We start from the raw sequence: 26,417 nt of genomic DNA on the forward strand, positions 1-26,417 counted from the left end.
GAGCAGATAAAATCAAGGAAGTTACAGCAAACCTTTATAAATCACTGGGGCGGAACTCACAACCGCCCTGTTCCGTACAGTATAAATCACTGGGGTGGAACTCACAACCGTCCTGTTCCGTACAGTATAAATCACTGGGGCGGAACTCACAACCGTCCTGTTCCGTACAGTATAAATCACTGGGGCAGAACTCACAACCGTCCTGTTCCGTACAGTATAAATCACTGGGGCAGAACTCACAACCGTCCTGTTCCGTACAGTATAAATCACTGGGGCGGAACTCACAACCGTCCTGTTCCGTACAGTATAAATCACTGGGGCGGAACTCACAACCGTCCTGTTCCGTACAGTATAAATCACTGGGGCGGAACTCACAACCGTCCTGTTCCGTACAGTATAAATCACTGGGGCAGAACTCACAACCGTCCTGTTCCGTACAGTATAAATCACTGGGGTGGAACTCACAACCGCCCTGTTCCGTACAGTATAAATCACTGGGGTGGAACTCACAACCGTCCTGTTCCGTACAGTTCAGTCAATCGCTAAAATTAACCCATTTCCTTCTTTCTCACAGCAATACGTTCGAAGTAAGTTAATTTGTAAATTCATTAAAATAAATGTAATAATAATGTAATATAAACTGGAGAATTATTTTGATATGAAATGATAACCAGGGATGCGAGTGAACGACGCCCTGTGTCTCCACTCTGTGCTTATTTGGGGCTTTAAACAGGGTGAGGGAGGGGGCTGCAGCTCACACTCCGCCGTCCCGCCTCCCTCTTGGGCCCTAATCAGCGTGTCTCGCAATGTTCCCTTTAAGCTGCGTGGCCTCGCTGCGCTCTGCAGCTCCCGCGCAGCTGGCTCACCGGCTTTTAAAGACGAAAAAAAAGTACGTGCATGCGTGGTACCTTAAAGGGGCCACGCACCCAAAAAAAAATTAAAGGGAACATAGGTGTCCAGTCCTCCCCCTGTGAGTAACCCGATTTTAAATCACTGAAAATGACTTAAAAAGCTAAACTATACTGAACCATTCACTCGTTTCATTGGAGTACAGGGGCCAGGAGATTCCGCCAGGTTGCGCTGGTTTTTTTGGGCGCACAAGATCGCGGAATTTCAAGCGCCAGTTACGTTCACCGCAAATCGGGTTTCCACGATCTTTTGCGCCGGTTTAAGAAAATATCAAGCTGGAATCCGGCCCCGCCCACAAAACTGATAGCAGAGGCATTACTCCACATATTTAATAATTCATTAAAAAAGGTGAAGTGCAGGAGGACTGGCGGATAGCTAACATAATGCCGATATTTAAGGAGGGGGATAGAACATGTCCAGGGAATTATAGACCAGTCAGCTTAACAGTAGTAAAAATAATGGAATCCCTACTAAAGGAGTGAATAGAAGAACATCTAGAAGCCGAAACTACAGGGAGTGGGTGAAGCAAATAGTGTCGATGCATTAAAGGGGAGGCTGGACAAGCATCTGAGGGCGAAGGGAATAGAGGGTGATGCGGATAGATTTAGATGAGGAAAGACGGGAGGAGGCTCGAGTGGAGCATAAACACCGACATGGACTGGTTGGGACGAATGGCCTGTTTCTGTGCCGGATATCTAGTGTACTCCAATGAAACGAGTGAATGGTTCAGTATAGTTTAGCTTTTTAAGTCATTTTTAGTGATTTAAAATCGGGTTACTCACAGGGGGAGGACTGGACACCTATGTTCCCTTTAATTTTTTTTGGGTGCGTGGTCCCTTTAAGGTACCGCGCATGCACGTTTTTTTTGGTCTTTAAAAGCCGGTGAGCCGGCTGCGTGGAAGCTGCAGAGTGCAGCGAGGCCACGCAGCTTAAAGGGAACATTGCGAGACACGCTGATTAAAAATACTTTTTTTTTGGTGAAAACCCATTTTCAGCTGTATTGATAAAACTGCCCAGGTTACTGCTCTTAAAAATATATCAAGGAATATTGTTTCATACAAAAAAAAAATTGCGTTCTAAAGCGCTGCTTGATTGCGCTGGTTCAGGAAGGATTTTACATTCGGCGATATGCAAATGAATTGGACCGGAAACTTGAGCCAAAAAAAATCACTTCTGAAAACGATCACCGATTTTGCCCAAAGTGGAAACTCTGCCCCATTACATCGAATGTACAGCACAGAAACAGGCCATTCAGCCCCTCTGGTCCGTGCTGTTGTTTATGCTCCACACGAGCCTCCTCCCACCCCTCCTCATCTCATGTTACATGTGTGAAACGGTTTAAACCCAGCCATTGAACACCAGAATTTCACTGACTTGCTTTTCAATCACCGAATCGATCGTGGAACCTGCCCCAGTGCCCGATCAATCGTCACCTGAATCAGCGACTTGTGTGAGGACATCAGGTGACGACGGAATTGTGCTCGGCGGTGATGCCTTTTGTGGTCGAATAGCACATAGACGCTCATCGTCTAGTCTTACAAATGAGGAATTGCCGATTGGTAAGGCAGCACCTTCAGGAGAGGAGCGGCAGAAAATGGGAGGCAGTTTTCAGTAGTGTTTTTCACAATGGACAGGATGGCGTGTAATATCATGGGCTTTCCCCAGTGGAAACCCTCAGTTAAAATCGTCTCTCCATGAATTCACTACTAAAAGCTCCGGCTCCCTCTGGTGGTGTCTCAGTGAATGAGCAGAACAGAACAGAGGCAGTGAGGCAACTGAGAGAATGATGTTTGTTCACCAAATACAACAGAAAACGCCAGGCTTACTAAATCTCACTGTGTTTAGGGCGCTTGCATTTTTAAAGATAAACTTGCATTTATATAGCACCTCAGACACATCCCAAAGCTTCTTCTCCTTCTTATCTCACTCACTCATCACTGACGTTATGTATTTTGCACACAGCAAGCCGATCTCATGATGGTGTTTGGTGTGGGTCAGGTTACCGGGGTAACTCCAAACAGTATCTGTCAGCTGTGGCTCAGTGGGCAGCACGCTCGCCTCAGAGTCAGGAGTTCGTGGATTCAAGTCCCACTCCAGAGACTTGAGCACAAAATCCGGTGACACTCCAGTGCAGCACTGAGGGAGTGCCGCACTGTCGGAGATGCCGTCTATTCAGATGAGGCGTTAAACTGAGGCTCCGTCTGCCCCCTCAGGTGGGCGTAAAAGATCACAGCTCTCCTCGTTGTCCTGCTTTTCTGATTGCTGTTTGTGGGAGCTTGCTGTGCGCAAATTGGCTGCCGCGTTTCCTACATTAAAACAGTGACTACAAAAAAATACTTCATTGACTGTAAAGCACTTTGGGACGTCCTGAGGCCGTGAAAGGCGCTATATAAATGCAAGTTCTTTCTTTCTTAGCCTAAACCATCGGAACAAGCAGACATGGCCTCGGTTTAACGTCTCATCTGAAAGGCGACACCTCAGACAGTGCAGCACTCCCTCAGCACTGCACTGGGAGTGTCGGCCTGGATTTTGTGCTCAAGTCTCTGGAGTGGGGTTTGAACCCGCGACCCTCTGACTCAGTGCCACCACTTGAGTCATGGCCGACACTGGCAATAAGCAGCTGTACAATGAGGAGCCGAACAGTTTCTCCCCCATTAGGGACGCATTTTCCGCTGGGTGCAGCAGTAACCTTGGCGCGGAGGCTCCACGGGATGGTGTGAAATACGAGCAAGGAACGGAGAAAAGCTTCATACTCACGGCGCGAGGTCGGAAATCCTCTTCCTGTAGGCCCCACTGCTCCCGGTAAAATCGATAATACACCAGGTTCTGCTGCATAATTTCATCTTGTGGGTCAAAGAGCATGTAGGTGGCCACACAGGACACTGCGTTCTTAATATCGTTCACTGCAAAACAAGACAAGAGTTATTTCCTTGCATTTCCTCCCAATATGTGACTTTTTTTATTCGTAGGAACAGGAGGAAGCCATTCAGCCCCTTGACTTTATTCCGCAATTAGAAAGACCTGCATTTATATAGCGCCTTTCACGACCTCAGGACGTCACAAAGCACTTTAGTCAATGATGTACTTCTTGAAGTGTAGTCTCTGTTGTAAAGTAGGAAACGCGGCAGCCAATTTTCGCACAGCAAGCTCCCACAAACAGCGATGTGATAATGACCAGATCATCTGTTTTTGTTATGTTGTTTGAGGGATAAATATTGGTCGGGACACTGGGGATAACTCCCCTGCTCTTCTTCCAAATAGTGCCATGGGATATTTTACCTCTACCTGAGAGAGCAGACGGGGCCTCGGTTTAACGTCTCCTCCAAAAGACATTCAATGAAATATGTGCCTCAACTCCATGTTTTCAGGTGGTGGTGGGCCTTGAACCGCTGCGATCTTCTTTGTAGTGGGTTTGATGCAACCGAGTGGTCACTTCAGAGAGTAGTTAACCACGTTGGTGTGGGACTGGAGTTACGTGTAGGCCAAGCCAGGCCAGACCGGGTAAGGGCAGCAGATTCCCTTCCCTGAAGGACATTAGTGAACCAGTTGGGTTTTTACGACAGTCTGATAGTTTCAAGGTCACTTTTACTGATCCCAGCTTTTTATTTAAACTGAATTCAAGTTCTCAAACTGCCCTGGTAGGATCTGAATTGCAGTTCTCTGTGAATGATTAGTCCAGGCCTCTGGATTATTAGTCCAGTAACATAACCACTGTGTATTCTTGCCAGGCTACAGCTCCCTGGGTGCTGGCCTGGAGTGTTCGCGCTGAGCTTTGAAAAGTTGGAAGAGGCCGCGGTGAATCCAAGCTTTAAGGTTCTCGGGTAATCGCTCAGCAGACGACTATAAAACCCACATCCAGAGTAAGCAGCGTCCGTGAAGGAGATTGAAGAGAAACAGTAAAAGCAATCACACAGAAACAGAGGGAGCGAGACATCAGCGGCAGCAGCCTGTGCCGGTTTGGTGCCTTTACTGCGACGGGGAATGGACTGGCCTCTGAGCCAGGAGTGGAGGGAGAGACAGATCGCGCTGCTGCACTGGAGGAGCCAGGGACAGGAACCATGATGGACACAGCAGAGAATACCAGGGGCCAGTCAGAGAGACGCATCCTTGGGGGGGGGGGGTGGAGGGGGTGGAAAGAGAGCAGGGAAGATGAGAATGGATTGAGAGGCAGACACACACACACACAGACTCACGTAAACAGGCAAAGACAGACTCTCTCACACATTCAGGCAAAGACAGAGATGGGCAGAAATAGAGATATACAGACAGACACACACAGGCAGGGGGAGAGTGAGAAAGAGAAACAGAGAAAGAAATATACTGGTACAGTCAGGCAGAGAGAAAAAGAGACAGAGTAGCAGCGACAGGCAGAGAGAGACCGAGATGGACAGACTAACGCAGGCAGGTACAGAGAAACAAGTTAAACTGCTAAAGGGAACCAGGTGGTTCTACTACCTGTAAAGGGGTCAGACAGTGTGTGTGTGTGTCTCAGAGAGTTGCTCTGTGTCTGTCTGTGCGCGAGAATGTACAAGTGTGTGTGTACAAGTGTGTGAGTGCGTGTACAAGTGTGTTAGTGTGTACAAGTGTGTGAGTGTGTACAAGTGCGAGAGTGTACAAGTGCGAGTGTACAAGTGCGAGAGAGTGTGTGTGTGTGTGCACAAGTGTGTGTACAAGTGTGAGAGTGTGTACAAGTGTGAGAGTGTGTACAAGTGCGAGAGTGTACAAGTGCGAGAGTGTACAAGTGCGAGAGTGTACAAGTGCGAGAGTGTGTGTACAAGTGTGAGTGTGTGTACAAGTGTGTGAGTGTGTACAAGTGCGAGAGTGTGTACAAGTGCGACAGTGTGTACAAGTGCGAGAGTGTACAAGTGCGAGAGTGTACAAGTGCGAGAGTGTGTGTACAAGTGTGAGTGTGTGTACAAGTGTGTGAGTGTGTGTACAAGTGCTGCTCTGTGTCTATGTGAGAGAGTGAGTGCATGTTGGTGAGTGTGAGTGTGAGCATGTTGTGTCTGTGTCTGTGTGTCCAAGCGAGTGTTGCTCGGTGTCTGTCTGTTGCTCGGTGTCTAGAAGCGGGTATACTCACGTTTGTAGTAGGCAAACTGCAGGTAATGGTACATGGTCGCAACAAACTTCTCCACGAAGAATCCCCCGACATTGGGAGTTAGAATCTGGTCACATTTCACTTTGCATCTCAGCGTTTCCACATAGTGTTCTGTGAACAGAGAATCACAGGGTGCAGGAGCCCCTCAGTACAGCCAGAGGCAGAATCTCAGAACCAGGAGGGACAGTATGGTATACAGGGGCAACATGTGGAACAGGTACGAGGAACCAGGTAAGTTCCTGCATCTGAAAGGACTGATGTTTGTTCGAGAGAGCTCACAGATGAGATGGAGTGATGGTGTCCAGTACACAATATGTTACTCTACATTATGTTACACACTAAGTGGGGCAGATTTTGCAGTCAGCAGTATACCTACAGAGTACACCGCCGGCATCCAAACACAATACGAACTGACCTGATGGGGGCGCTCCTTCGTGAACTTGCTGTTTGATGCTGTGTGCTAGAGGGCAGCGTAATGGCCCGTGGATCACGTGGGATGGTGCTCCAATCAGTGGATCGGCAGAGTTGCCTCTTGACAGATATGTGGGAACCAGCATCAGGGTTTTACAGTTAATTGTTCAATGGGACACAGGGGAATAAAGTTACAGAATAAGGTAACAGATAGAAAGGAGGGTGCTTTTACATATAATATTGGGGGGGGGGGGGTGAATGCAAATAGATTAGATTTTTTCTTTTCATTCATTAAACTGTATTACAGTAAATTGTACCGTATTTATTCAAGATATCCAATTATATTACTGCCTGTCTAAAATGAAAAAAAACTTATGATAAATTAAAAAATACACTCCTTAAAACATTTTTGCTATTGCTGACCGAGGTCTAAAGGGCATTTACAGCCTCACAATATTCTTTAACCACAGTTGCCAACTTTTAAAGGGAAGACCTATTCTGCCCGGATACAAACTCTTACTATTTTCACCATTAACGCGGCTTCATTAATCATCACAAATAACCTGCGAGGGAACGGAAAGGTGGTTCCTTTCACAGTGAAACAGGCTCCTGCACCTGCCTTCAACAACACCAACATTTTCGTCCGTAATTGCTGGGAGTTGGTGAGCAATCAGCCCAACTCTGCACCAGCGATAAGCATTTCCCCGCCGGTGCGGATCATCTGTGCCGGCGGACCGTGACCGATCGCAAGTTCAGGATTCAGCACTTGCGGAAATCCCAAACTTGGGGTCAATTTCAAAGGCGGTATGACGGCGTACTCGGAGTTTACCATCATACCAACCGCAAAATCTGTCCCAATATGTGTGTTACTTTGTTACTCTGCATTATTACATTACTCCACAGGTTACTCTATGTTACTACATTACTCTGTTACCAGTGTCCGGGACATTAGTGAGTATCATCACTAACCCAGACGAACCCCACTTCAGTCCCGAGCTCGCACTGAGCCAGACCCCACCACCCCCCGACCCCCAGATCATGGAGTCTCTGCACATTTATGGATGGCAATGACCATCAGCGGCATCTCCGGAATTCTGCTCCGCATTATATGGGGACCTGGAGCAAAAGATACAGATCACCCATGATCTGACTGAATGGCGGAACAGGCTCGAGGGGCTGAACGGCCTCCTCCGGTTCCTGTGATCCTGATCGTTTACTCAGAAACCAGCTCACCTGGAAATGGAACGACCAGAAGAGCTCGTGCACATCCTGCGCCGTCCCAGCTCCGCCTGGTAGCCCCGTGACAGGGCGCTGGGTTTGTTTAGAAGTTGTTTTCATATGCAACCCCCAAACCCCCGCCCTCCAACCCCCCACACCCCATCCCCCCACCCCCGGAGCCCCTCGCCCTCCCACTTCTCTCAAAGACACAGAGTCATGCTGGGATTCAGACAGTTCATCCAATGCTCATCCCTTGAGACACCATCTATGCCTCCATTTAGTGCAATCACAAAGACATGTGACTCCATACCAGCAGAAGACGCACTCAACCCCCACCCACCCACCCAGCCCCTCTCGCCTGCAGGCAACTCCTCGGAAGCCGGTTTTATTTTACGGTGCCACCATCAGAAGCTATGATATCTGCAGATCGGAAGTGGCAACAAGGGATCGAGGGGCTGCCATCCTTCTTTTCAAATCACTCCATGTCCTGGCCCCTCCCCATCTCTAACCTCTCCAGGCCTGCAACCCTCCGAGATCTCTGCGCTCCTCTAACTCCGGCCTCTTGAGCATCCCCGAATGTAATCGCTCCACCATTGGTGGCCGTGCCTTCAGCTGCCTGGGCCCCGAGCTCTGGAATTCCCTCCCTAAACCTCTCCGCCTCTCTCTCCTCCTTGAAAACACTCCTTAAAACCCACGCCACCTGTGCTAATGTTGCCTTATGTGGCTCGGTGTCAGAGTGGCTTTCATTCACTGCTGCCCATCCAAGCTGCTCAGCTCCGCCATTTGGGGGCTGCAGCGGTTTACCCGCTCGGACCTGAAGATGCAGTTTCCACTTTAATGGAAAACGACCTTCGACAAAAGAGCTGTTGCCAACTCTCCGGGATTGCCCTGGAGCCTGCAGGAATTGAAGTCTGATCTCCAGGACACTGCTGGGAGCAAAAACCCGGGAGAAAAATCAGAGGCATTAAAAAAAAGTGTTTCGTCGTGATTTTTTTGAACACTTATTTATTAGTTATAAAAATATCAGAGATTGAGAAGAAAGGCCGTTTGACTGGGCAGGGCGGTTGGAGGACAGAGGTCGTGTGATGAAAGCTGCAGGGCGATGTCCAGTCAGAGTTGGTATCCCTACAACACCAGGGTTAAAAGGGCAAATGTGACCGAGTGGAAAATGTACAGATTGCCTGGTTTTTTTTTGGGGGGGGGGGGGGGGGGTTATTATTCAGTCCCAGGATGTGGGCATCGCTGGCGAGGCCAGCATTTATTGCCCATCCCTAATTGCCCTTCTTGAACCGCTGCAGCCCGTGTGGTGAAGGTACTCCCACAGTGCTGTTAGGGAGGGAGTGCCAGGATTTTGACCCAGCGACGATGAAGGAACGGTGATATATTTCTAAGTCAGGATGGTGTGTGACTTGGAGGGGAACTTGGAGGTGGCGGTGTTCCCATGCGCCTGCTGCCCTTGTCCTTCTAGGTGGAAGAGGTCGCGGGTTTGGAAGGTGCTGTCGAAGAAGCCTTGGCGAGTTGCTGCAGTGCATCTTGTAGATGGTACACACTGCAGCCACGGTGCACCGGTGGTGGAGGGAGTGACTGTTTAACATAGAAACATAGAAGATAGGAGCAGGAGTAGGCCATTCGGCCCCTCGAGCCTGCTCCGCCATTCAATGAGATCATGGCTGATCATCCAACTTCAGCACCCTGTCCCTGCCTTCTCCCCATATCCCCCGATCCCTTTAGCCTTAAGAAATATATCCAACTTCTTCTTGAATATATTTAATGAATTGGCCTCAACTGCCTTCTGTGGTAGAGAATTCCACAGGTTCACCACTCTCTGGGTGAAGAAATTCCTCCCCATCTCTGTCCTAAATGGCTTACCCCTTATCCTTAGACTGTGACCCCTGGTTCTGGACTCACCGACCATCGGAACATCCTTCCTGCATCTAGTCTGTCTAGTCCTGTTAGAATCCCACAAGTTTCATGAAATGCCCTCTCATTCTTCTAAACTCCAGCGAGTACAAGCCCAATCGACCCAATCTCTCCTCATACGTCACTCCTGCCATCCCAGGTATCAGTTTGGTGAATCTTCGCTGCACTCCCTCCACGGCAAGAACATCCCTCCTCAGACAAGGCGACCAAAACTGCACACAATATTCAAGGTGTGGTCTCACCAAGGCCCTGTACAACTGCAGCAAGACATCCTTGCTCCTGTACTTGAATCCTCTCACTATGAAGGCCAACATACCATTTGCCTTCTTAACCGCCTGCTGCACCTGCACGCCCACCCTCAGCGACTGGTGCACAAGGACACCCAGGTCTCGTTGCACTTCCCCTTCTCCCAATCCACCGCCGTTCAGATAATAATCTGCCTTCCTGTTTTTGCCACCAAAGTGGATAACCTCGCATTTATCCACATTATACTGCATCTGCCATGCTTCTGCCCAATCACCCAACCTGTCCAAATTATACTGGAGTTTCTCGGCATCCTCCTCACAGCACACATGCCCACCCAGCTTTGTGTTGTCTGCAAACTTGGAGATATTACCATCTAGGTCCCTCGTCTAGATCATTTATATATATATATATATATATATATATATTGTGAATAGCTGGGGTCCTAGCACCGATCCCTGCGGTACCCCACTAGTCACTGCCTGCCACTCGGAAAAAGAGCCGTTTATTCCAACTCTTTGCTTCCTGTCTGCCAGCCAGTTCTCTATCCAAGTCAGTACCTTGCCCCCAATCCCATGTGCCTTAACTTTACACGCTAATCTCTTATGTGGGACCTTATCGAAAGCCTTCTGAAAGTCCAAATACACCACATCCACTGGTTCTCCCTTATCTATTCTACCAGTTACATCCTCAAAAAATTCCAGTAGATTAGTCAAGCACGATTTACCCTTTGTAAATCCATGTTGACTTTGTCCGATCCTGTCACTGTTTTCCAAGGTGGTGGATGGGGTACCAATAAAACGGGCTGCTTTTTTTGCCATAAATAGCCCATAATATAATTTGGGCAGGTCTGGCACACAACAGAATCTAGAACAGTGAACGAACTGCTTGTACTCAGTGTCTAAAGGAAGCAATGAGGTAATAATGAGGGCACAAGGTCAGCAGGTACTGCCCTTCTGCTGCGGAGCCAAGTTAGACGGTCAGGTAAGGTTGTGATTGGGATATTGATCCTTCTGCGACTCACCTGCCACTGCCGGGTAAAAGTCCTTGAACTCGGTGACCTCGCATGATTCTTCGCAGCTACTGATGCATTCCTGATACACTTTGTAATACTCGGGAAGTGCGTGCTCCATGTCCGTTATACTGCTGCGGAAATTCCCGCTGTTATAAGCCTTCACAGCTTTCAGAAACAGTGTCTGTCGCAAGTTAAAGAATAAAGACGGGTCAGGACTCGAGTTCCCCTTCCCCTCCCTCCCTCCACCTCGCGCATCACTGGCTGCCCGGGATAGCGGGAAAGTAAGCTGCACCCAAACATCCTACTGGGACGTGGCAGCGCAGGATGGGAGCCTGGATCGCGGGAGCACAGGGCCACAGCATTCTGGGATCAGGGGGAATACTGGGCCACAGCATTCCGAGATCAGGAGGAAATACAGGGCCACAGCATTCCGAGATCAGGGGGAATAGTGAGCCGCAGCATTCCGGGATCAGGGGGAATAGTGAGCCGCAGCATTCCGGGATCAGGGGGAATAGTGAGCCGCAGCATTCTGGGATCAGGGGGCATACTGAGCCGCAGCATTCCGGGATCAGGGGGAATAGTGAGCCGCAGCATTCCGGGATCAGGGGGAATAGTGAGCCGCAGCATTCCGGGATCAGGGGGAATAGTGAGCCGCAGCATTCCGGGATCAGGGGGAATAGTGAGCCGCAGCATTCCGGGATCAGGGGGAATAGTGAGCCGCAGCATTCCGGGATCAGGGGGAATAGTGAGCCGCAGCATTCCGGGATCAGGGGGAATACTGAGCCGCAGCATTCCAAGATCAGGGGGATTACTGAGCCACAGCATTCTGGGATCAGGGAGAATACTGGGCCACAGCATTCTGGGATCAGGGGGAATACTGGGAGACAGAATTCCAGGATCAGGGGGGAAACACAGGGCCACAGCATTCTGGGATCAGGGGGAATACTGGGAGACAAAAGTCAGAATCAGGGGAATTTATAATGGGGAACAAAGGAATGGCAGACCAATTAAATACATACTTTGGTTCTGTCTTCACAAAGGAGGACACAAATAACCTCCCAGAGATGTCGGGGAACATAGGGTCTAATGAAAAGGGAGGAACTGATAGAAATCAGTATTTGTAGGGAAATGGTGTTGGGGAAATTGATGGGATTGAAGGCCGATAAATCCCCAGGGCCTGATAATCTACATCCTAGGGTACTTAAGGAAGTGGCCCTAGAAATAGTAGATGCATTGCTGGTCATCTTCCAAAATTCGATAGACTCTGGAACAGTACCCATGGATTGGCGGGTAGCTAATGTTACCCCACTGTTAAGAAATGGTGGTAGAGAGAAAACGGGAAATTACAGACCGGTAAGCCTGGCGTCGGTAATGGGGAAAATGCTAGAGTCCATTATAAAAGATGGAATAGCAGAGCACTTGGAAAACAGTGACCGAATCGGACAAAGTCAACATGGATTTACAAAGGGTAAATCGTGCTTGACTAATCTACTGGAATTTTTTGAGGATGTAACTGGTAGAATAGATAAGGGAGAACCAGTGGATGTGGTGTATTTGGACTTTCAGAAGGCTTTCGATAAGGTCCCGCATAAGAGATTAGCATGTAAAGTTAAGGCACATGGGATTGGGGGCAAGGTACTGACTTGGAGAGAGAACTGGTTGGCAGACAGGAAGCAAAGAGTTGGAATAAACGGCTCTTTTTCCGAGTGGCAGGCAGTGACTAGTGGGGTACCACAGGGATCGGTCCTTGGACCCCAGCTATTCACAATATATATTAATGATGATCTGGACGAGGGAACTAGATGTAATATCTCCAAGTTTGCAGATGACACAAAGCTGGGTGGGCGTGTGTGATGTGAGGAGGATGCCGAGAAACTCCAGTATGATTTGGACAAGTTGGGTGATTGGGCAGAAGCATGGTAGATGCAATATAATGTGGATAAATGCGAGGTTATCCACTTTGGTGTCAAAAACAAGGCGGCAGATTATTATCTGAATAGCAATAGATTGGGAGAAGGGGAAGTGCAACGAGACCTGGGCGTCCTTGTGCACCATTCGCTAAAGGTAAGCATGCAGGTGCAGCAGGCAGTTAAGAAGGCAAATGGTATGTTGGCCTTCATAGCGAGAGGGTTTGAGTACAGGAACAAGGATGTCTTGCTGCAGTTGTACAGGGCCTTGGTGAGACCACACCTGGAGTATTGTGTGCAGTTTTGGTCGCCTTATCTGAGGAAGGATGTTCTTGCCATGGAAGGAGTGCAGCGAAGATTCACCAGGCTGATACCTGGGATGGCAGGAATGATGTATGAGGAGAGATTGGGTTGATTGGGCGTATACTCACTGGAGTTTAGAAGAATGAGAGGGGATCTCATTGAAACTTATAAAATTCTAACAGGACTAGACAGACTAGATGCAGAAAGGATGTTCCCGATGGCGGGGGAGTCCAGATCCAGGGGCCACAGTCTAAGGATAAGGGGTAAGCCATTTAGGACAGAGATGAGGAGGAATTTCTTCACCCAGAGAGTGGTGAACCTGTGGAATTCTCTACCACAGAAGGCAGTGGAGGCCAATTCATTAAATATATTCAAGAAGGAGTTAGATATATTTCTTAAGGCTAAAGGGATCAAGGAATATGGGAAGAAAGCAGGGACAGGATACTGAGTTTGGATGATCAGCCTTGATCGCATTGAATGGCGGAGCAGTCTCGAGGGGCCAAATGGCCTACTCCTGCTCCTATCTTCTATGTTTCTAATACTGGGAGACAGAATTCCAGGATCAGGGGGAATACTGGGAGACAGAATTCCAGGAGGGGAGCAGGGATCGCAGTAATACCGGGGAGGGAACCTGTGTCAGGGGGAATGCTTATCCAAATGCTCGCTCTCTGCCTGCACCTGGATACCCCACACACAGCTATTTGACTAAGTAAGGCCTCGAGCCGCTATTTCCCTCCTCGCCGTGCCTTACCTCATGCTCCCGGGCTTCCACATCAACAAGGTAAGTCTCGATGTCGGGGATGGTTTTAAAATAAGCCATCTTCTTCTGCATTGCAGCATCCTTGGGATTCCTCTGCAGGAAGGTGTGTGCAGCAGCGATGGATTTCTCCAGGTTATTAACCTGAGGACCAAAAGCACGAGTCAGAGAGAGGGCGAGAAGAGAAGACACTGGAGCAGACAGGAGTCCACAGCACCTGGGGTTGAAGATTTTTTTCCTTTCGTTCCTGGGATGTGGGCGTCGCTGGCAAGGCTGGCATTTATTGCCCATCCCTAATTGCCCTTCGAGAAGGTGGTGGTGAGCCACCTTCTTGAACCGCTGCAGTCCGTGTGGTGAAGGTGCTCCCACAGTGCTGTTAGGGAGGGAGTTCCAGGATTTTGACCCAGCGACGATGAAGGAAGGGCCGATATATTTCTAAGTCAGGATGGTGTGTGACTTGGAGGGGAACTTGGAGGTGGTGGCGTTCCCATGCACCTGCTGCCCTTGTCCTTCTAGGTGGAAGAGGTCGTGGGTTTGGGAGGTGCTGCCGAAGAAGCCTTGGCGAGTTGCTGCAGTGCATCTTGTAGATGGTACACACTGCAGCCACGGTGCGCCGGTGGTGGAGGGAGTGAATGTTTAAGGTGTGGATGGGGTGCCAATCAAATGGGCTGCTTTGTCCTGGATGGTGTCGAGCTTCTTGAGTGTTGTTGGAGCTGCACTCATCCAGGCAAGTGGAGAGTATTCCATCACACTCCTTACTTGTGCCTTGCAGATGGTGGAAAGGCTTTGGGGAGTCAGGAGGTGAGACACTCGCCACAGAATTCCCAGCCTCTGGCCTGCTCTTGTAGCCACAGTATTTATGTGGCTGGTCCAGTTAAGTTTCTGGTCAATGGTGACCTCCAGGATGTTGATGGTGGGGGATTCGGCGATGGTAATGCCATTGAATGTCAAGGGGAGGTGGTTAGACTCTCTCTTGTTGGAGATAGTCATTGCCTGGCACTTGTATGGCACGAATGTTACCTGCCACTTATCAGCCCAAGCCTGAATGTCGTCCAGGTCTTGCTGCATGCGGGCATGGACTGCTTCATTATCTGAGGAGTTGCGAATGGCGCTGAACACTGTGCAGTCATCAGCGAACATCCCCACTTCTGACCTTATGTTGGAGGGAAGGTCATTGATGAAGCAGCTGAAGATGGTTGGGCCTAGGACACTGCCCTGGGGAACTCCTGCAGCGATGTCCTGGGGCTGTGATGATTGACCTTCAACCACCACAACCATCTTCCTTTGTGCTAGGTATGACTCCAGCCAGTGGAGAGTTTTCCCCCCTGATTCCCATTGATAGTTGTACTAACAGACACTGTATAATTCCCCCTCATAAGAACATAAGAAATAGGAGCAGGAGTTGGCCATTCAGCCCCTCGAGCCTGTTCTGCCATTCAATAATATCATGGCTGATCTTTGACTTCAACTCCACTTTCCCGCCTGATCTCCCTTGATTTCCCTAGAGTCCAAAAATCTATCGATCTCAGCCTTGAATATACTCAACGACTCAGCATCCACAGCCCTTTGGGGTAGAGAATTCCAAAGATTCACCACCCTCTGAGTGAAGAAATTCCTCCTCATCTCAGTCTTAAATGGTCGACCCCTTATTCTGAGACTATGACCCCTAGTTCTAGACTCTCCAGCCAGGGGAAACAACCTCTCAGCATCTACCCTGTCAATCCCCCTCAGAATCTTATGTTTCAGTGAGATCACCTCTCATTCTTCTAAACTCCAGAGAGTATCGGCCCATTCTACACAATCTCTCCTCATAGGACGTGTGTAAATCAGGAGGAGGTTCACTAGATTGATCTCTCTCATCCCAGGATCAATCTAGTGACCCTCCTCCTACATTGCACAGCATCACCAGAACACTCCAACACTTGTCCTGCTGTCATTCCCCCCCACCACCCCCCCCCCTCCCCAGCAACCCCCTTTCCGAGGGAGTGGGCTCTTCCTGGGGCAGGGGCGGAGGTGCTACAGTTAGGAAGTAAAAACAAAATATCAACGTGACTTCCTGCTCCCCAGTGCCAGCCGGTATCTCCGGCTGGAAAGCCCAGGTGAACAGGATCAGGCTCAGCGGGTTATCTCCTCCACAGTCGAATAGCCTGCTCACTTTTGCGGTCTCGGAACATGGGGACAGGAGGAGGCCATTCGGCCCCTCACGCTTGTACCGTCACTCAATTAGATCATGGCTGATCCGCACCTCAAGTCAAATAGCTCCCAATCAGCTCACAGCTGAAGAGTAGCCATGGGGTGAGATACTTGGGGCACATCAGACATCGGTCACCCTCAGGACCAAACCCCAGCAACACTCAACGCCTGGAAAAGGAAAGATTAAAGCCAAGTTCTGGTGAAGGGTCCAATCCAACGTGTTAGCCCAGTCTTTGTACCGACATTAACGCATCTGCAGAGTCAGTCAGAGAACTCCTTTAACAGCCTGTACCTTCCCGATAATTTTCTAAACTAGCTGGGAAGTCCAGCCGCACTTTAGACCACAGTTTAGTCCCGGGGCAGATTACACGACCTCAGGACGTCCCAAAGCTCTTTACAGCCAATGAAGTACTTTTTGAAGTGTAGTCACTGTTGTAATGTAGGAAACACGGCAGCCAATTTGCGCACAGCAAGATCCCAGAAACAGCAATGTGATAATGACCCGATAATCTGTTTTAGTGATGTTGATTGAGGGATAAATATTAGCCCCAGGACACCAGGGAAAACTCCCCCCCCCCCCCCCACCCCACTGCTCTTCTTCAAAATAATGGCCATGGGATATTTTACCTGAGAGAGCAGACGGGGTCTCATCCGAAAAACGGCACCTCCGACAGCGTAGTGCTCCCTCAGTACTGCCCCTCCAACAGTGTAGTGCTCCCTCAGTACTGCCCCTCCGACAGTGCAGCGCTTCCTCAGTACTGCTCCTCAGACAGTGCAGCGCTTCCTCAGTACTGCCCCTCCGACAGTGCAGCACTCCCTCAGCTGTGGTTCAGTGGACAGCACACTCCGCCTCTGAGTCAGAAGGTTGTGGGTTCGAGTCCCACTCCAGGGACTTGTGCACATAAAGCTAGGCTTACACTCCAGTGCAGTACTGAGGGAGTGCTGCGCTGTCGGAGGTGCCGTCCTTCAGATGGAACTTTAAACCAAGGCCCCGTCTGCCCTCTCAGGTGGACGTAAAAGATCCCATGGCCACTATTTCGAAGAAGAGTAGGGGAGTTCTCCCCAATGCCCTGGGCCAATATTTATCCCTCAACCAACATAACAAAAACAGATTACCTGGTCATTATCACATTGCTGTTTGTGGGAGCTTGTTGTGCGCAAATTGGCTGCCATGTTTCCTACATTACAACAGTGACTCCATTTCAAAAAGTACTTAATTGGCTGTAAAACGCTTCGAGACATCTGGTGGTCATGTAAGGCGCTATATAAATGCATGTCTTTCTTTCTTCTTACAGTACTGCACTGGGAGCGTCAGCCTGGATTATGTGCTCCAGTCTCTGGAGAGGGACTTGAACCCACGAGCTTCTGACTCAGAGGCGAGAGTGCTGCCCACTGAGCCACAGTAAACAGGGTTTCTGTACAGCTACAGTGAGTAACCTTTCCACGGAGCCTGGACCTCGACATGAGCCTTTAAGACAGCAGGGAAGAAAAGTGAAACCAGCTTTTCAATGATTAAATGGAAGTTATTTAGCAGAAGGTCTGGTAACCAGAAGACACGAGGATTGTCAAAAGAACCAGAGGCTACAGGAGAACACAGTTTTTTTTTTAAACGCAGCGAGTTGTTGTGATCTGGAACGCGCTGCCTGAAAGGGCGGTGGAAGATTATTCAGTAATTACTTTCCAAAGGGAACTGGATAAATACTTGAAAGGAAAAAATGTGCCGGGCTGTGGGGAAAGAGCAGGGGGAGTGGGACTAATTGGAGAGATCTTTCAAAGAGCTGGCACAGGCAGGATGGGCCGAATGGCCTCCACCCGTGCCGTATCATTCTATGATCTGTGTGTTCTGATCCAACTGACAGCACTGTCTACATGTTGTGACTGACCCAGACCCGCTCCTGGAGAATCCACAAGAACACAATTGGCTTTATTCCATGAATAATATGCCAGGAAATAACTGCGAAGCTCTAGAGGTGGATGACATAATTCGATCTCACACAGCAGCTGATCTGACCATCGGAACTATGTCCGCAGCAAGGAACTCTCCGTGGGATAGCCCGAGGGGAGACTAAACAAGGCAATGGTAGCACAGAACAATCAACAACTTGAATTTTATAGAATCATACAGCACAGGAGGCCGTTCGGCCCATCGTGCCTGTGCCGGCTCATTGAACGAGCTCTCCAATTAGTCCCCCTCCCCCCTGCTCTCTCCCCACAGCCCTGTGAATTTCTCCCCTTCAAGTATTTATCCAATTCCCTTTTTGAAAGTTATTATTGAATCTGCTTCCACCGCCCTTTCAGGCAGCGCATTCCAGATCACAACAACTCGCTGCACAGGTTAATAAGGCCATAAAAAAGCAAACAAAGCACTGGGCTTAATTTCTAGAGGGATAGAATTGAAAAGCAGAGAAGTGATGTTAAAATTGTACATAACGTTAGTTAGACCACACTTGGAGCACTGTGCACAGTTCTGGTCTCCATATTATAAAAAGGATATCGAAGCACTGGAGAAGGTGCAAAAAAGGTTTACTGGGATGATCCCAGAACGGAGAGGTTATACCCATCAGGAAAGATTGAACAGGCTGGGGCTCTTTTCTCCAGAAGAGAGAAGGCTGAGGGGTGACCTGATAGAGGCCTTCAAGATTATGAAGGGGTTCGATAGGGTAGACGTAGAGAAGATGTTTCCACTTGTGGGGGAGACCAGAACTAGGGGCCATCAATATAAGATAGTCTCTAATAAATCCAATAGGGAATTCAGGAGAAACTTCTTTACCCAGAGAGTGGTGAGACTGTGGAACTCGCTACCACAGGGAGTGGCTGAGGCGAATAGTATAGATACATTTAAGGGGAGGCTGGACAAACACATGAGGGAGAAAGGAATAGAAGGATATGCTGATGGGGTGAGATGAGGAAGGGGTGGGAGGAGGCTCGTGTGGAGCATAAACACCAGCACAGACCAGTTGGGCTGAATGGCCTGTTTCTGTGCTGTAAACACTATGAAGGAGAAATTCAGAATCGCCCCTTTTGGGGCGCAATTGTCGACCGGGCGCAAAGTTTAGTGCCCGACGTTAATTATCGCCTCCAACTGCAAACTTGGCTTTCATCACCCCTGCAGGTGATTGGAGCGCTAAATCAGGCGCTTCACACCTGTCTTAAGGCGCTAACACCGAGGAGCGAGACGAATCATGTGATGTCAGTCAACAATGGAACACAGACACACCGGCGCCGGCCAGTTCTTAAAGGGAAGGTTGATCTTGCTCTCCATCCACATCCTGCTCATTGCAGCCTTGAATCTCGGCCTGGAGAGACCTGTACATCAAATCTGCTGGAAAGAACAATGGAGAGGCCCAGGGAAAGAGCTCAGAGTGCAGCCCCCATAATCTCTTCTAAATCGATGCAAGGAAGATCGAATCAAAATGAACCTGCAAAGTGCTGCGCAGTACCCAAAACTCCTTCACACAGCGTTGAATCTCTCCAGAAGTCTCTCTCTCTCTCTCACAGAATGCGTGGTGCAAAAATGTCGCTGACAAAAAAAGGCAGGAAGCGGTTGCCTTTAAATAGCGTTCCCCCAGTCCCTTCCCGACTGTGAAACGCTCCCCTCAACCTGTCCTTGCTAGCGGCAGGTGGCAAGGCAGGGGGCGCCACTCAACATCCGTTCCGGGGCGCTACCGGGGCATTGCGCGCTCGACTGATGTCACGATCTGCCGGCGCAGGAGATCGTGGCGGTAGTGTTTAGCGCCTCCGCAAAATGCCTGGTCAATTTTGTGAGCGCCACAAACATCGCCGCGCCCGGGCGCGAGTTGCTTTGCGCCCCATTAGCGCCCTCTTAGGGCACCAACGGGAGGCGCAAAGCAACCAAACTTTTCCTCCAATGTAATATTATGTCAGAATTTCCCCTCATCTCACCTCTGGTTCTTTTGCCAATTATCTTAAATCTGTGCGCTCTGGCTACCGACCCTCCTGCCAGTGGAAACAGTTTCTCAGATATTAGAGTAATTAAAGGGGGGAAAAATCCCAAGGCCAAAATATAAATATATAGAACAGATGCTGAGCCATGGAGAGAGAGATTAGGAGGGGTGACTGAAGACTTGGCTGAAAAGATGTATTTTAAGAACATTTTTAGAGGGCGAGGGGTTAGGGGGAGGGGTGCCAGAGAGTGGGTGAATGACTCGGTAACTAACAGGGTATTGAACTAGGAGGGCAATGGTGAGCAAAAGGCCAGATTCAGTGAACCGCAGGGTGTGGGAGGAGGTGCAAGATTGGACAAGTTTGAAGAGATAGGGTGAAGGAATTTCAAAATGAGAACTAGGACCTTAAATGTAATACATGGGGATGGGGCAGCAATGCAGGATAGCGAGGATGAGGCAAGTGGGGCAGGGTACAGGCGACTCGGGTTTTGGAAAAGTTTAGGTTCACAGAAGGCCAGCAAGGAGTGCATTCGAGTCGTCAAGTCTGGAGATGCCAAGAGCGTGGAGAAGAGTTTCAGCAGTGGTGAAACTAAGGTAAGGGTGGACAAGAGCAACATTGAGATGAAATGAAAATAAGCGGTCTTGGAGAGGCGTAGGGCATGGGATACAAAGCTCAGCCTGGGCTTCACACTGATTCCGTCTGTGCGAGTGGCTGGGACCAGGGAAGGAGTCAGTGGTAAGGGAGGGCTGAGAATGAGCCTCCCCAATGTTCAGTTGGGGGAAACTGTGACTACTCCACACCTTGATGTTAGACAAGCAACCCAACATCAAGGTGGCCTCAGGTCAAAAGAGATGGCGGAGAGGCAGAGCTGGGGTATGCAGCATACACATGAAGCCGTCACTGAAAGGCAGCATGTAGGAAGAGGAGGGGGCCATGGGTAGATGCTTCGAGGACTCCAGGGAGGTGCAGGGGCAGGACATCAAGTCCTGCTAGAGAAGAGCTGGCTGTATTAACAACTTGTATTTATATAGCGCCTTTAGCATAGTAAAAGGTCCCAAGGCACTTCACAGGAGCAATATTCAAACAAAATTTGACACCAAACCAGAGACATTAGGAGAGGTAACTTGGTCAAAAGCTTGGTCACAGAGGCAGGTTTTAAGGAGCAGCTTAAAGGAGGAGGAGAGCGAGGCGGAGAGGTTTAGGGAGGGAATTCCAGAGCTTAGGGCCCAGGCAGCTGAAGGCACGGCCACTAATGGTGGAGCGATTAAAATCAGGGATGCACAAGAGGCCAGAATTGGAGGAGTGCAGAGATCTCGGGGGTTGTGGGGCTGAAGGAGATTACAGAGATAGGGAGGGGGCGAGGTCATGGAGGGATTTGAACACAAGGATGAGAATTTTGAAATCGAGGCGTTGCTTAACCGGGAGCCAATGTAGGTCAGCGAGCACAGGGGTGATGGGTGAACGGGACTTGGTGCGAGTTAGGACACGGGCAGCCGAGATTTGGATGGCCTCAAGTTTACGTAGGGTAGAATGTGGGAGGCCAGCCAGGCGTGCGTTGGAATAGTCAAGTCTAGAGGTAACAAAGGCATGGATGAGGGTTTCAGCAGCGGATGAGCTGAGGCAAGGGTGGAGACGGGCGATGTTACGGAGGTGGAAATAGGCGGTCTTTGTTATGCTGCGGATATGTGGTCGGGAGCTCATTTCAGGGTCAAATATGACACCAAGGTTGGGAACAGTGTGGTTCAGCCTCAGGCAGATGTTAGGGAGAGGGATTTTTTTTGTTAAAAGGGTGGTTAGGACATGGAATTCTCAGCAGTATCAGTGCTGGGGCAAATTCCATAATAGCTTTCAACAGGAAAGTGGTAAAAGGAGAATTGTAGAGTCTGGGAAAAGGGCAGGGGAATGGGTTTAAGGGAAAGCTCTTTCAGAGAGCCAGCACAGGCAGGATGGGCTGAATGGCCTCCTTCTGCGCACCAAGTACCCTTCACCCGTCACCCTGTGCTCGCTGACCTACACTGGCTCCGGGTCTGGCAATGCCGCCACTTTAAAATTCTCATCCTTGTTCTCAATCCCTCCAGGGCCTCCTCGCCCCTCCCGATCTCTGTAACCTCCTCCAGCCCTACACCCACCCACCCACCCACCCAAGATCTCTGCGCTCCTCCAATTCTGCCCTCTTGCTCATCCCCAATGTCCATCGCTCAACCAGTGATGACCGTGCCTTCAGCTGCCTGGGTCCCAAGCTCTGGAATTTCCTCCCTAAACCTCTCCGCCTCTCTCTCCTCCTTAAAACCTACCTCAATGACCAAGGTTTTGGTCACCTGTCCTAATATCTCCTTGTGGCTCGGTGTCAGATTGTGTTTGACAATCGCTCCTGTGGATGGTTTACTAATTAAAGGTGCTGGTTGTTCTTGTAAATTCGATGTAATTATGTGTCTGTCTATGTAATTTACGGCATGTTCCTTTGTTAATTGTTCCTTAGCTTTCCTTCTTTTTGTATAAACCAAAAACAGACATTAAACAAATAAACTGTAACAAAAAGCCCAATAAACCCCTAAACAACACTTAACCAATCAAATTAAAATTTGGTTATTTAAACCGACTACGCACTCCAGTCCCCGCGGCGCCCACCGGTCACGAAAGAGCTCGAGCTCGCCGGCGGACACCGCGTGCTCCATCTCCAGGGCCACCCGGCCGCGAACATGGCCGCGGAAGAGAGGGAGGCAATCCGGCCGGACGACCCCCTCGGCCGCCCGCTGCCTGGACCAATTAATGGCTTTCTTGGCCAGGCCCAGGAGCAGGCCCACGAGGAGGTCCTCCGACCTGCCCGCTCCCCTCCGCACCGGGTGACCGTAGATCAAGAGCGTGGGACTGAAGTGCAACCAAAATTTGAGGAGCAGCCCCTTCAAATAGTGGAAGAGGGGCTGCAACCTCCCACACCCAACATAAACATGGAACACAGACTCCTCCAGACCGCAGAACAAACAGGCGGCCTGGGAGTCCGTGAACCTACTTAAAAACCTATTGCACGGGACTGCTCTGTGCAACACCCTCCAGGCCAAGTCCCCAATAGAACAAGGGAAGACTCCCGCATAGAGAGCCCCCCATTGGGGACCTCCGCCTCCGCCGGAAGGTAAAACGGCACGCCACGGCGTGTCCGGACGGCAGGCGAAGATGGCAAAGTGGAAGGTGTGCAAGAGCAGCCCGTACAGGAAACCCCTCCGTGCAGAATGAAAAGGCACGGAGGGCATCTCCTCGAGACGGCTCAAGTTGTGAGGCGCCAAACCCCGAGGGGAGCTTTGGGGCAGGGCGCCGATAAGGAATTCCGTCCGAACGGGAGTAAGCTCGGGCGGGATCACCCCACGCGCTTGAGCCGCCTCGATACACCTCGTGGCGCCGGGGCGCAACCTCGCCTTCACCGCCTCGATGGCATCGACCGCGAGCCGGACGTTGTCCCACGACATACGCCGCGCCAACTCCTCCGGCGCCATCCAGCCCGCTCCTCCGCCATCGAGTAGGTCCCCGACTCTAGTCACCCTGCCAGGCACAGCCCTCCGCTCCGCCAGCCACCCGAACTCACGGATGCGGAGGTGCGGATTCCTGAACAGCGGCTCTCGAAGGACAGCCGCCATTCCTGACGGGGAAGAGCTCCGCCTGGAGGCGACGGAGTTCCAAACCCATAGCAGTTCCTGGTAAAAGACAGGCAGCTCCTGCAGGCTGGCACGCCTGCTGCCCACTTCCAGAAACAGGAGCTGCATGTCGTAATTGAGGCCGTGCAGCTGGCGGAAGAAATACGTCGCCAGCGCACACCATCTGGGAGGATTCTCGACGTACAGGTATCTCTGCAGCGTCTGAAGACGGAAAGTCGCAGCCTGGGTGCGAAGGCACACCAGCGCCTGACCGCCCTCCCTAAGCGGGAGACTCAGAACCGCCGCAGAGACCCAGTGCCTCCTGTTGTCCCAGAAGAAGTCGACGAGCTTCTTCTGTATCTTGGCGACAAACGCAGGGGGGGGGATCAGAGTAACCAACCGGTACCACAACATGGCGGCCACCAGTTGGTTTATGACCAACGCCCGACCCCTGTAGGACAACACTCGGAGCAATCCTGTCCAGCGTCCTAAGCGAGCGGTGGCTTTGGCCTCCAACTCGTGCCAGTTCGCCGGCCAGGCGTCCTCGGCCGGGCTGAGGTAGACTCCCAAGTAGAGGAGGTGCGTTGTGCTCCAGGCGAAGGGCCTGAACTCCTCCGGCAGGGAGTCCACCTGCCACTGACCCACCAGGAGTCCAGAACATTTCCCCCAGTTGATCCTGGCGGAGGATGCGTCCGAGTAAATCTGCTGCCGTTCCCGCATCCTCCGCAAGTCAACGGGGTCCGTGACCATGAGGAGCACGTCATCGGCGTAAGCCGAGAGGACCACCTCCACGCCCGGCCATTGCAGAGCCAGTCCCGCCAACCTCTTCCGCAAGAGGCGCAGGAAAGGCTCCACGCAAATGGCATATAACTGGCCGGACATGGGGCATCCCTGACGCACCCCCCTCCCGAAGCGAAGGGGCGCCGTCAAGGACCCGTTAACTTTAATCAGACACTCCGCGGCAGCGTACAGAAGTCGGATCCGGGCGACAAAATGCGTCCCGAACCCGCGCAGAGTCCCGAAAAGATACTCGTGATCCACCCTGTCGAACGCCTTCTCCTGATCCAAGGAAAGGAAGGCGACCGACAGACCAGCCCTCTGGGAATGGGACAATCGCTCCTGTGGATGGTTTACTAATTAAAGGCGCTGGTTGTTCTTGTAAATTCGATGTAATTATGTGTCTGTCTATGTAATTTACGGCATGTTGTCCTCTTTTTTTTTTTAAACCCAAAAAAAAAACCCTTAAACAAATAAACCCTTTAAATAAACCCGATAAATCAAATTAAAATGTGACCCCTTAAATCGATTATGCACTCCAGTCCCCGTGGCGCCCACCGGTCACGAAAGAGCTCGAGCTCGCCGGCGGACACCGCGTGCTCCATCTCCAGGGCCACCCGGCCGCGAACATGGCCGCGGAAGAGAGGGAGGCAATCCGGCCGGACGACCCCCTCGGCCGCCCGCTGCCTGGACCAATTAATGGCTTTCTTGGCCAGGCCCAGGAGCAGGCCCACGAGGAGGTCCTCCGACCTGCCCGCTCCCCTCCGCACCGGGTGACCGTAGATCAAGAGCGTGGGACTGAAGTGCAACCAAAATTTGAGGAGCAGCCCCTTCAAATAGTGGAAGAGGGGCTGCAACCTCCCACACTCGACATAAACATGGAACACGGACTCCTCCAGACCGCAGAACAAGCAGGCGGCCCGGGAGTCCGTGAACCTACTTAAAAACCTATTGCACGGGACTGCTCTGTGCAACACCCTCCAGGCCAAGTCCCCAATAGAACAAGGGAAGACTCCCGCATAGAGAGCCCCCCATTGGGGACCTCCGCCTCCGCCGGAAGGTAAAACGGCACGCCACAGCGTGTCCGGACGGCAGGCGAAGATGGCAAAGTGGAAGGTGTGCAAGAGCAGCCCGTACAGGAAACCCCTCCGCGCAGAATGGAAAGGCACGGAGGGCATCTCCTCGAGACGGCTCAAGTTGTGAGGCACCAAACCCCTAGGGGAGCTTTGGGGCAGGGCACCGATAAGGAATTCCGTCCGAACGGGAGTAAGCCCGGGCGGGATCGCCCCACGCGCTCGAGCCGCCTCGATACACCTCGTGGCGCCGGGTCGCAACCTCGCCTTCACCGCCTCGATGGCATCGACCGCGAGCCGGACGTTGCCCCACGACATACGCCGCGCCAACTCCTCCGGCGCCATCCAGCCCGCTCCTCCGCCATCGAGTAGGTCCCCGACTCTAGTCACCCTGCCAGGCACAGCCCTCCACTCCGCCAGCCGCCCGAACTCACGGACGCGGAGGTGCGGATTCCTGAACAGCGGCTCTCGAAGGACAGCCGCCATTCCTGACGGGGGAGAGCTCCGCCTGGAGGCGACGGAGTTCCAAACCCATAGCAGTTCCTGGTAAAAGACAGGCAGCTCCTGCAGGCTGGCACGCCTGCTGCCCACTTCCAGAAACAGGAGCTGCATGTCGTAATTGAGGCCGTGCAGCTGGCGGAAGAAATACGTCGCCAGCGCACACCATCTGGGAGGATTCTCGACGTACAGGTATCTCTGCAGCGTCTGAAGACGGAAAGTCGCAGCCTGGGTGCGAAGGCACACCAGCGCCTGACCGCCCTCCCTAAGCGGGAGACTCAGAACCGCGGCAGCGACCCAGTGTATCCTGTTGTTCCAGAAGAAGTCGACGAGCTTCTTCTGTATCTTGGTGACAAACGCAGGGGGGGGGATCAGAGTAACCAACCGGTACCACACCATGGCGGCCACCAGTTGGTTTATGACCAACGCCCGACCCCTGTAGGACAACACTCGGAGCAATCCTGTCCAGCGTCCTAAGCGAGCGGTGACTTTGGCCTCCAGCTCGTGCCAGTTCGCCGGCCAGGCGTCCTCGGCCGGGCTGAGGTAGACTCCCAAGTAGAGGA

The 26,417-nt window shown here is 51.1% G+C and overlaps 1 protein-coding gene across 1 annotated transcript in view; it reads right to left on the reverse strand.

The window, feature by feature from the left end:
* The window catches only part of LOC147100974 (endoplasmic reticulum protein SC65-like), a 31,206-nt gene that overhangs the window by 2,708 nt on the left and 2,081 nt on the right, over nt 1-26,417 (reverse strand). Inside the window, exons 2-5 of the mRNA XM_085966103.1 lie at nt 13,776-13,925; nt 10,824-10,995; nt 5,990-6,118; nt 3,667-3,812 (exon numbers count right to left, since the gene is read on the reverse strand). Of these exons, the coding sequence (XP_085822229.1) occupies nt 3,667-3,812; nt 5,990-6,118; nt 10,824-10,995; nt 13,776-13,925 (597 nt within the window). The remainder of the gene's footprint in view (nt 1-3,666; nt 3,813-5,989; nt 6,119-10,823; nt 10,996-13,775; nt 13,926-26,417) is intronic.

The sequence above is a fragment of the Somniosus microcephalus genome, chromosome 24, assembly GCF_052327205.1.
Source record: "Somniosus microcephalus isolate GS21.2 chromosome 24, FLI_Smic_1.0, whole genome shotgun sequence".
NCBI lineage: Eukaryota > Metazoa > Chordata > Chondrichthyes > Squaliformes > Somniosidae > Somniosus > Somniosus microcephalus.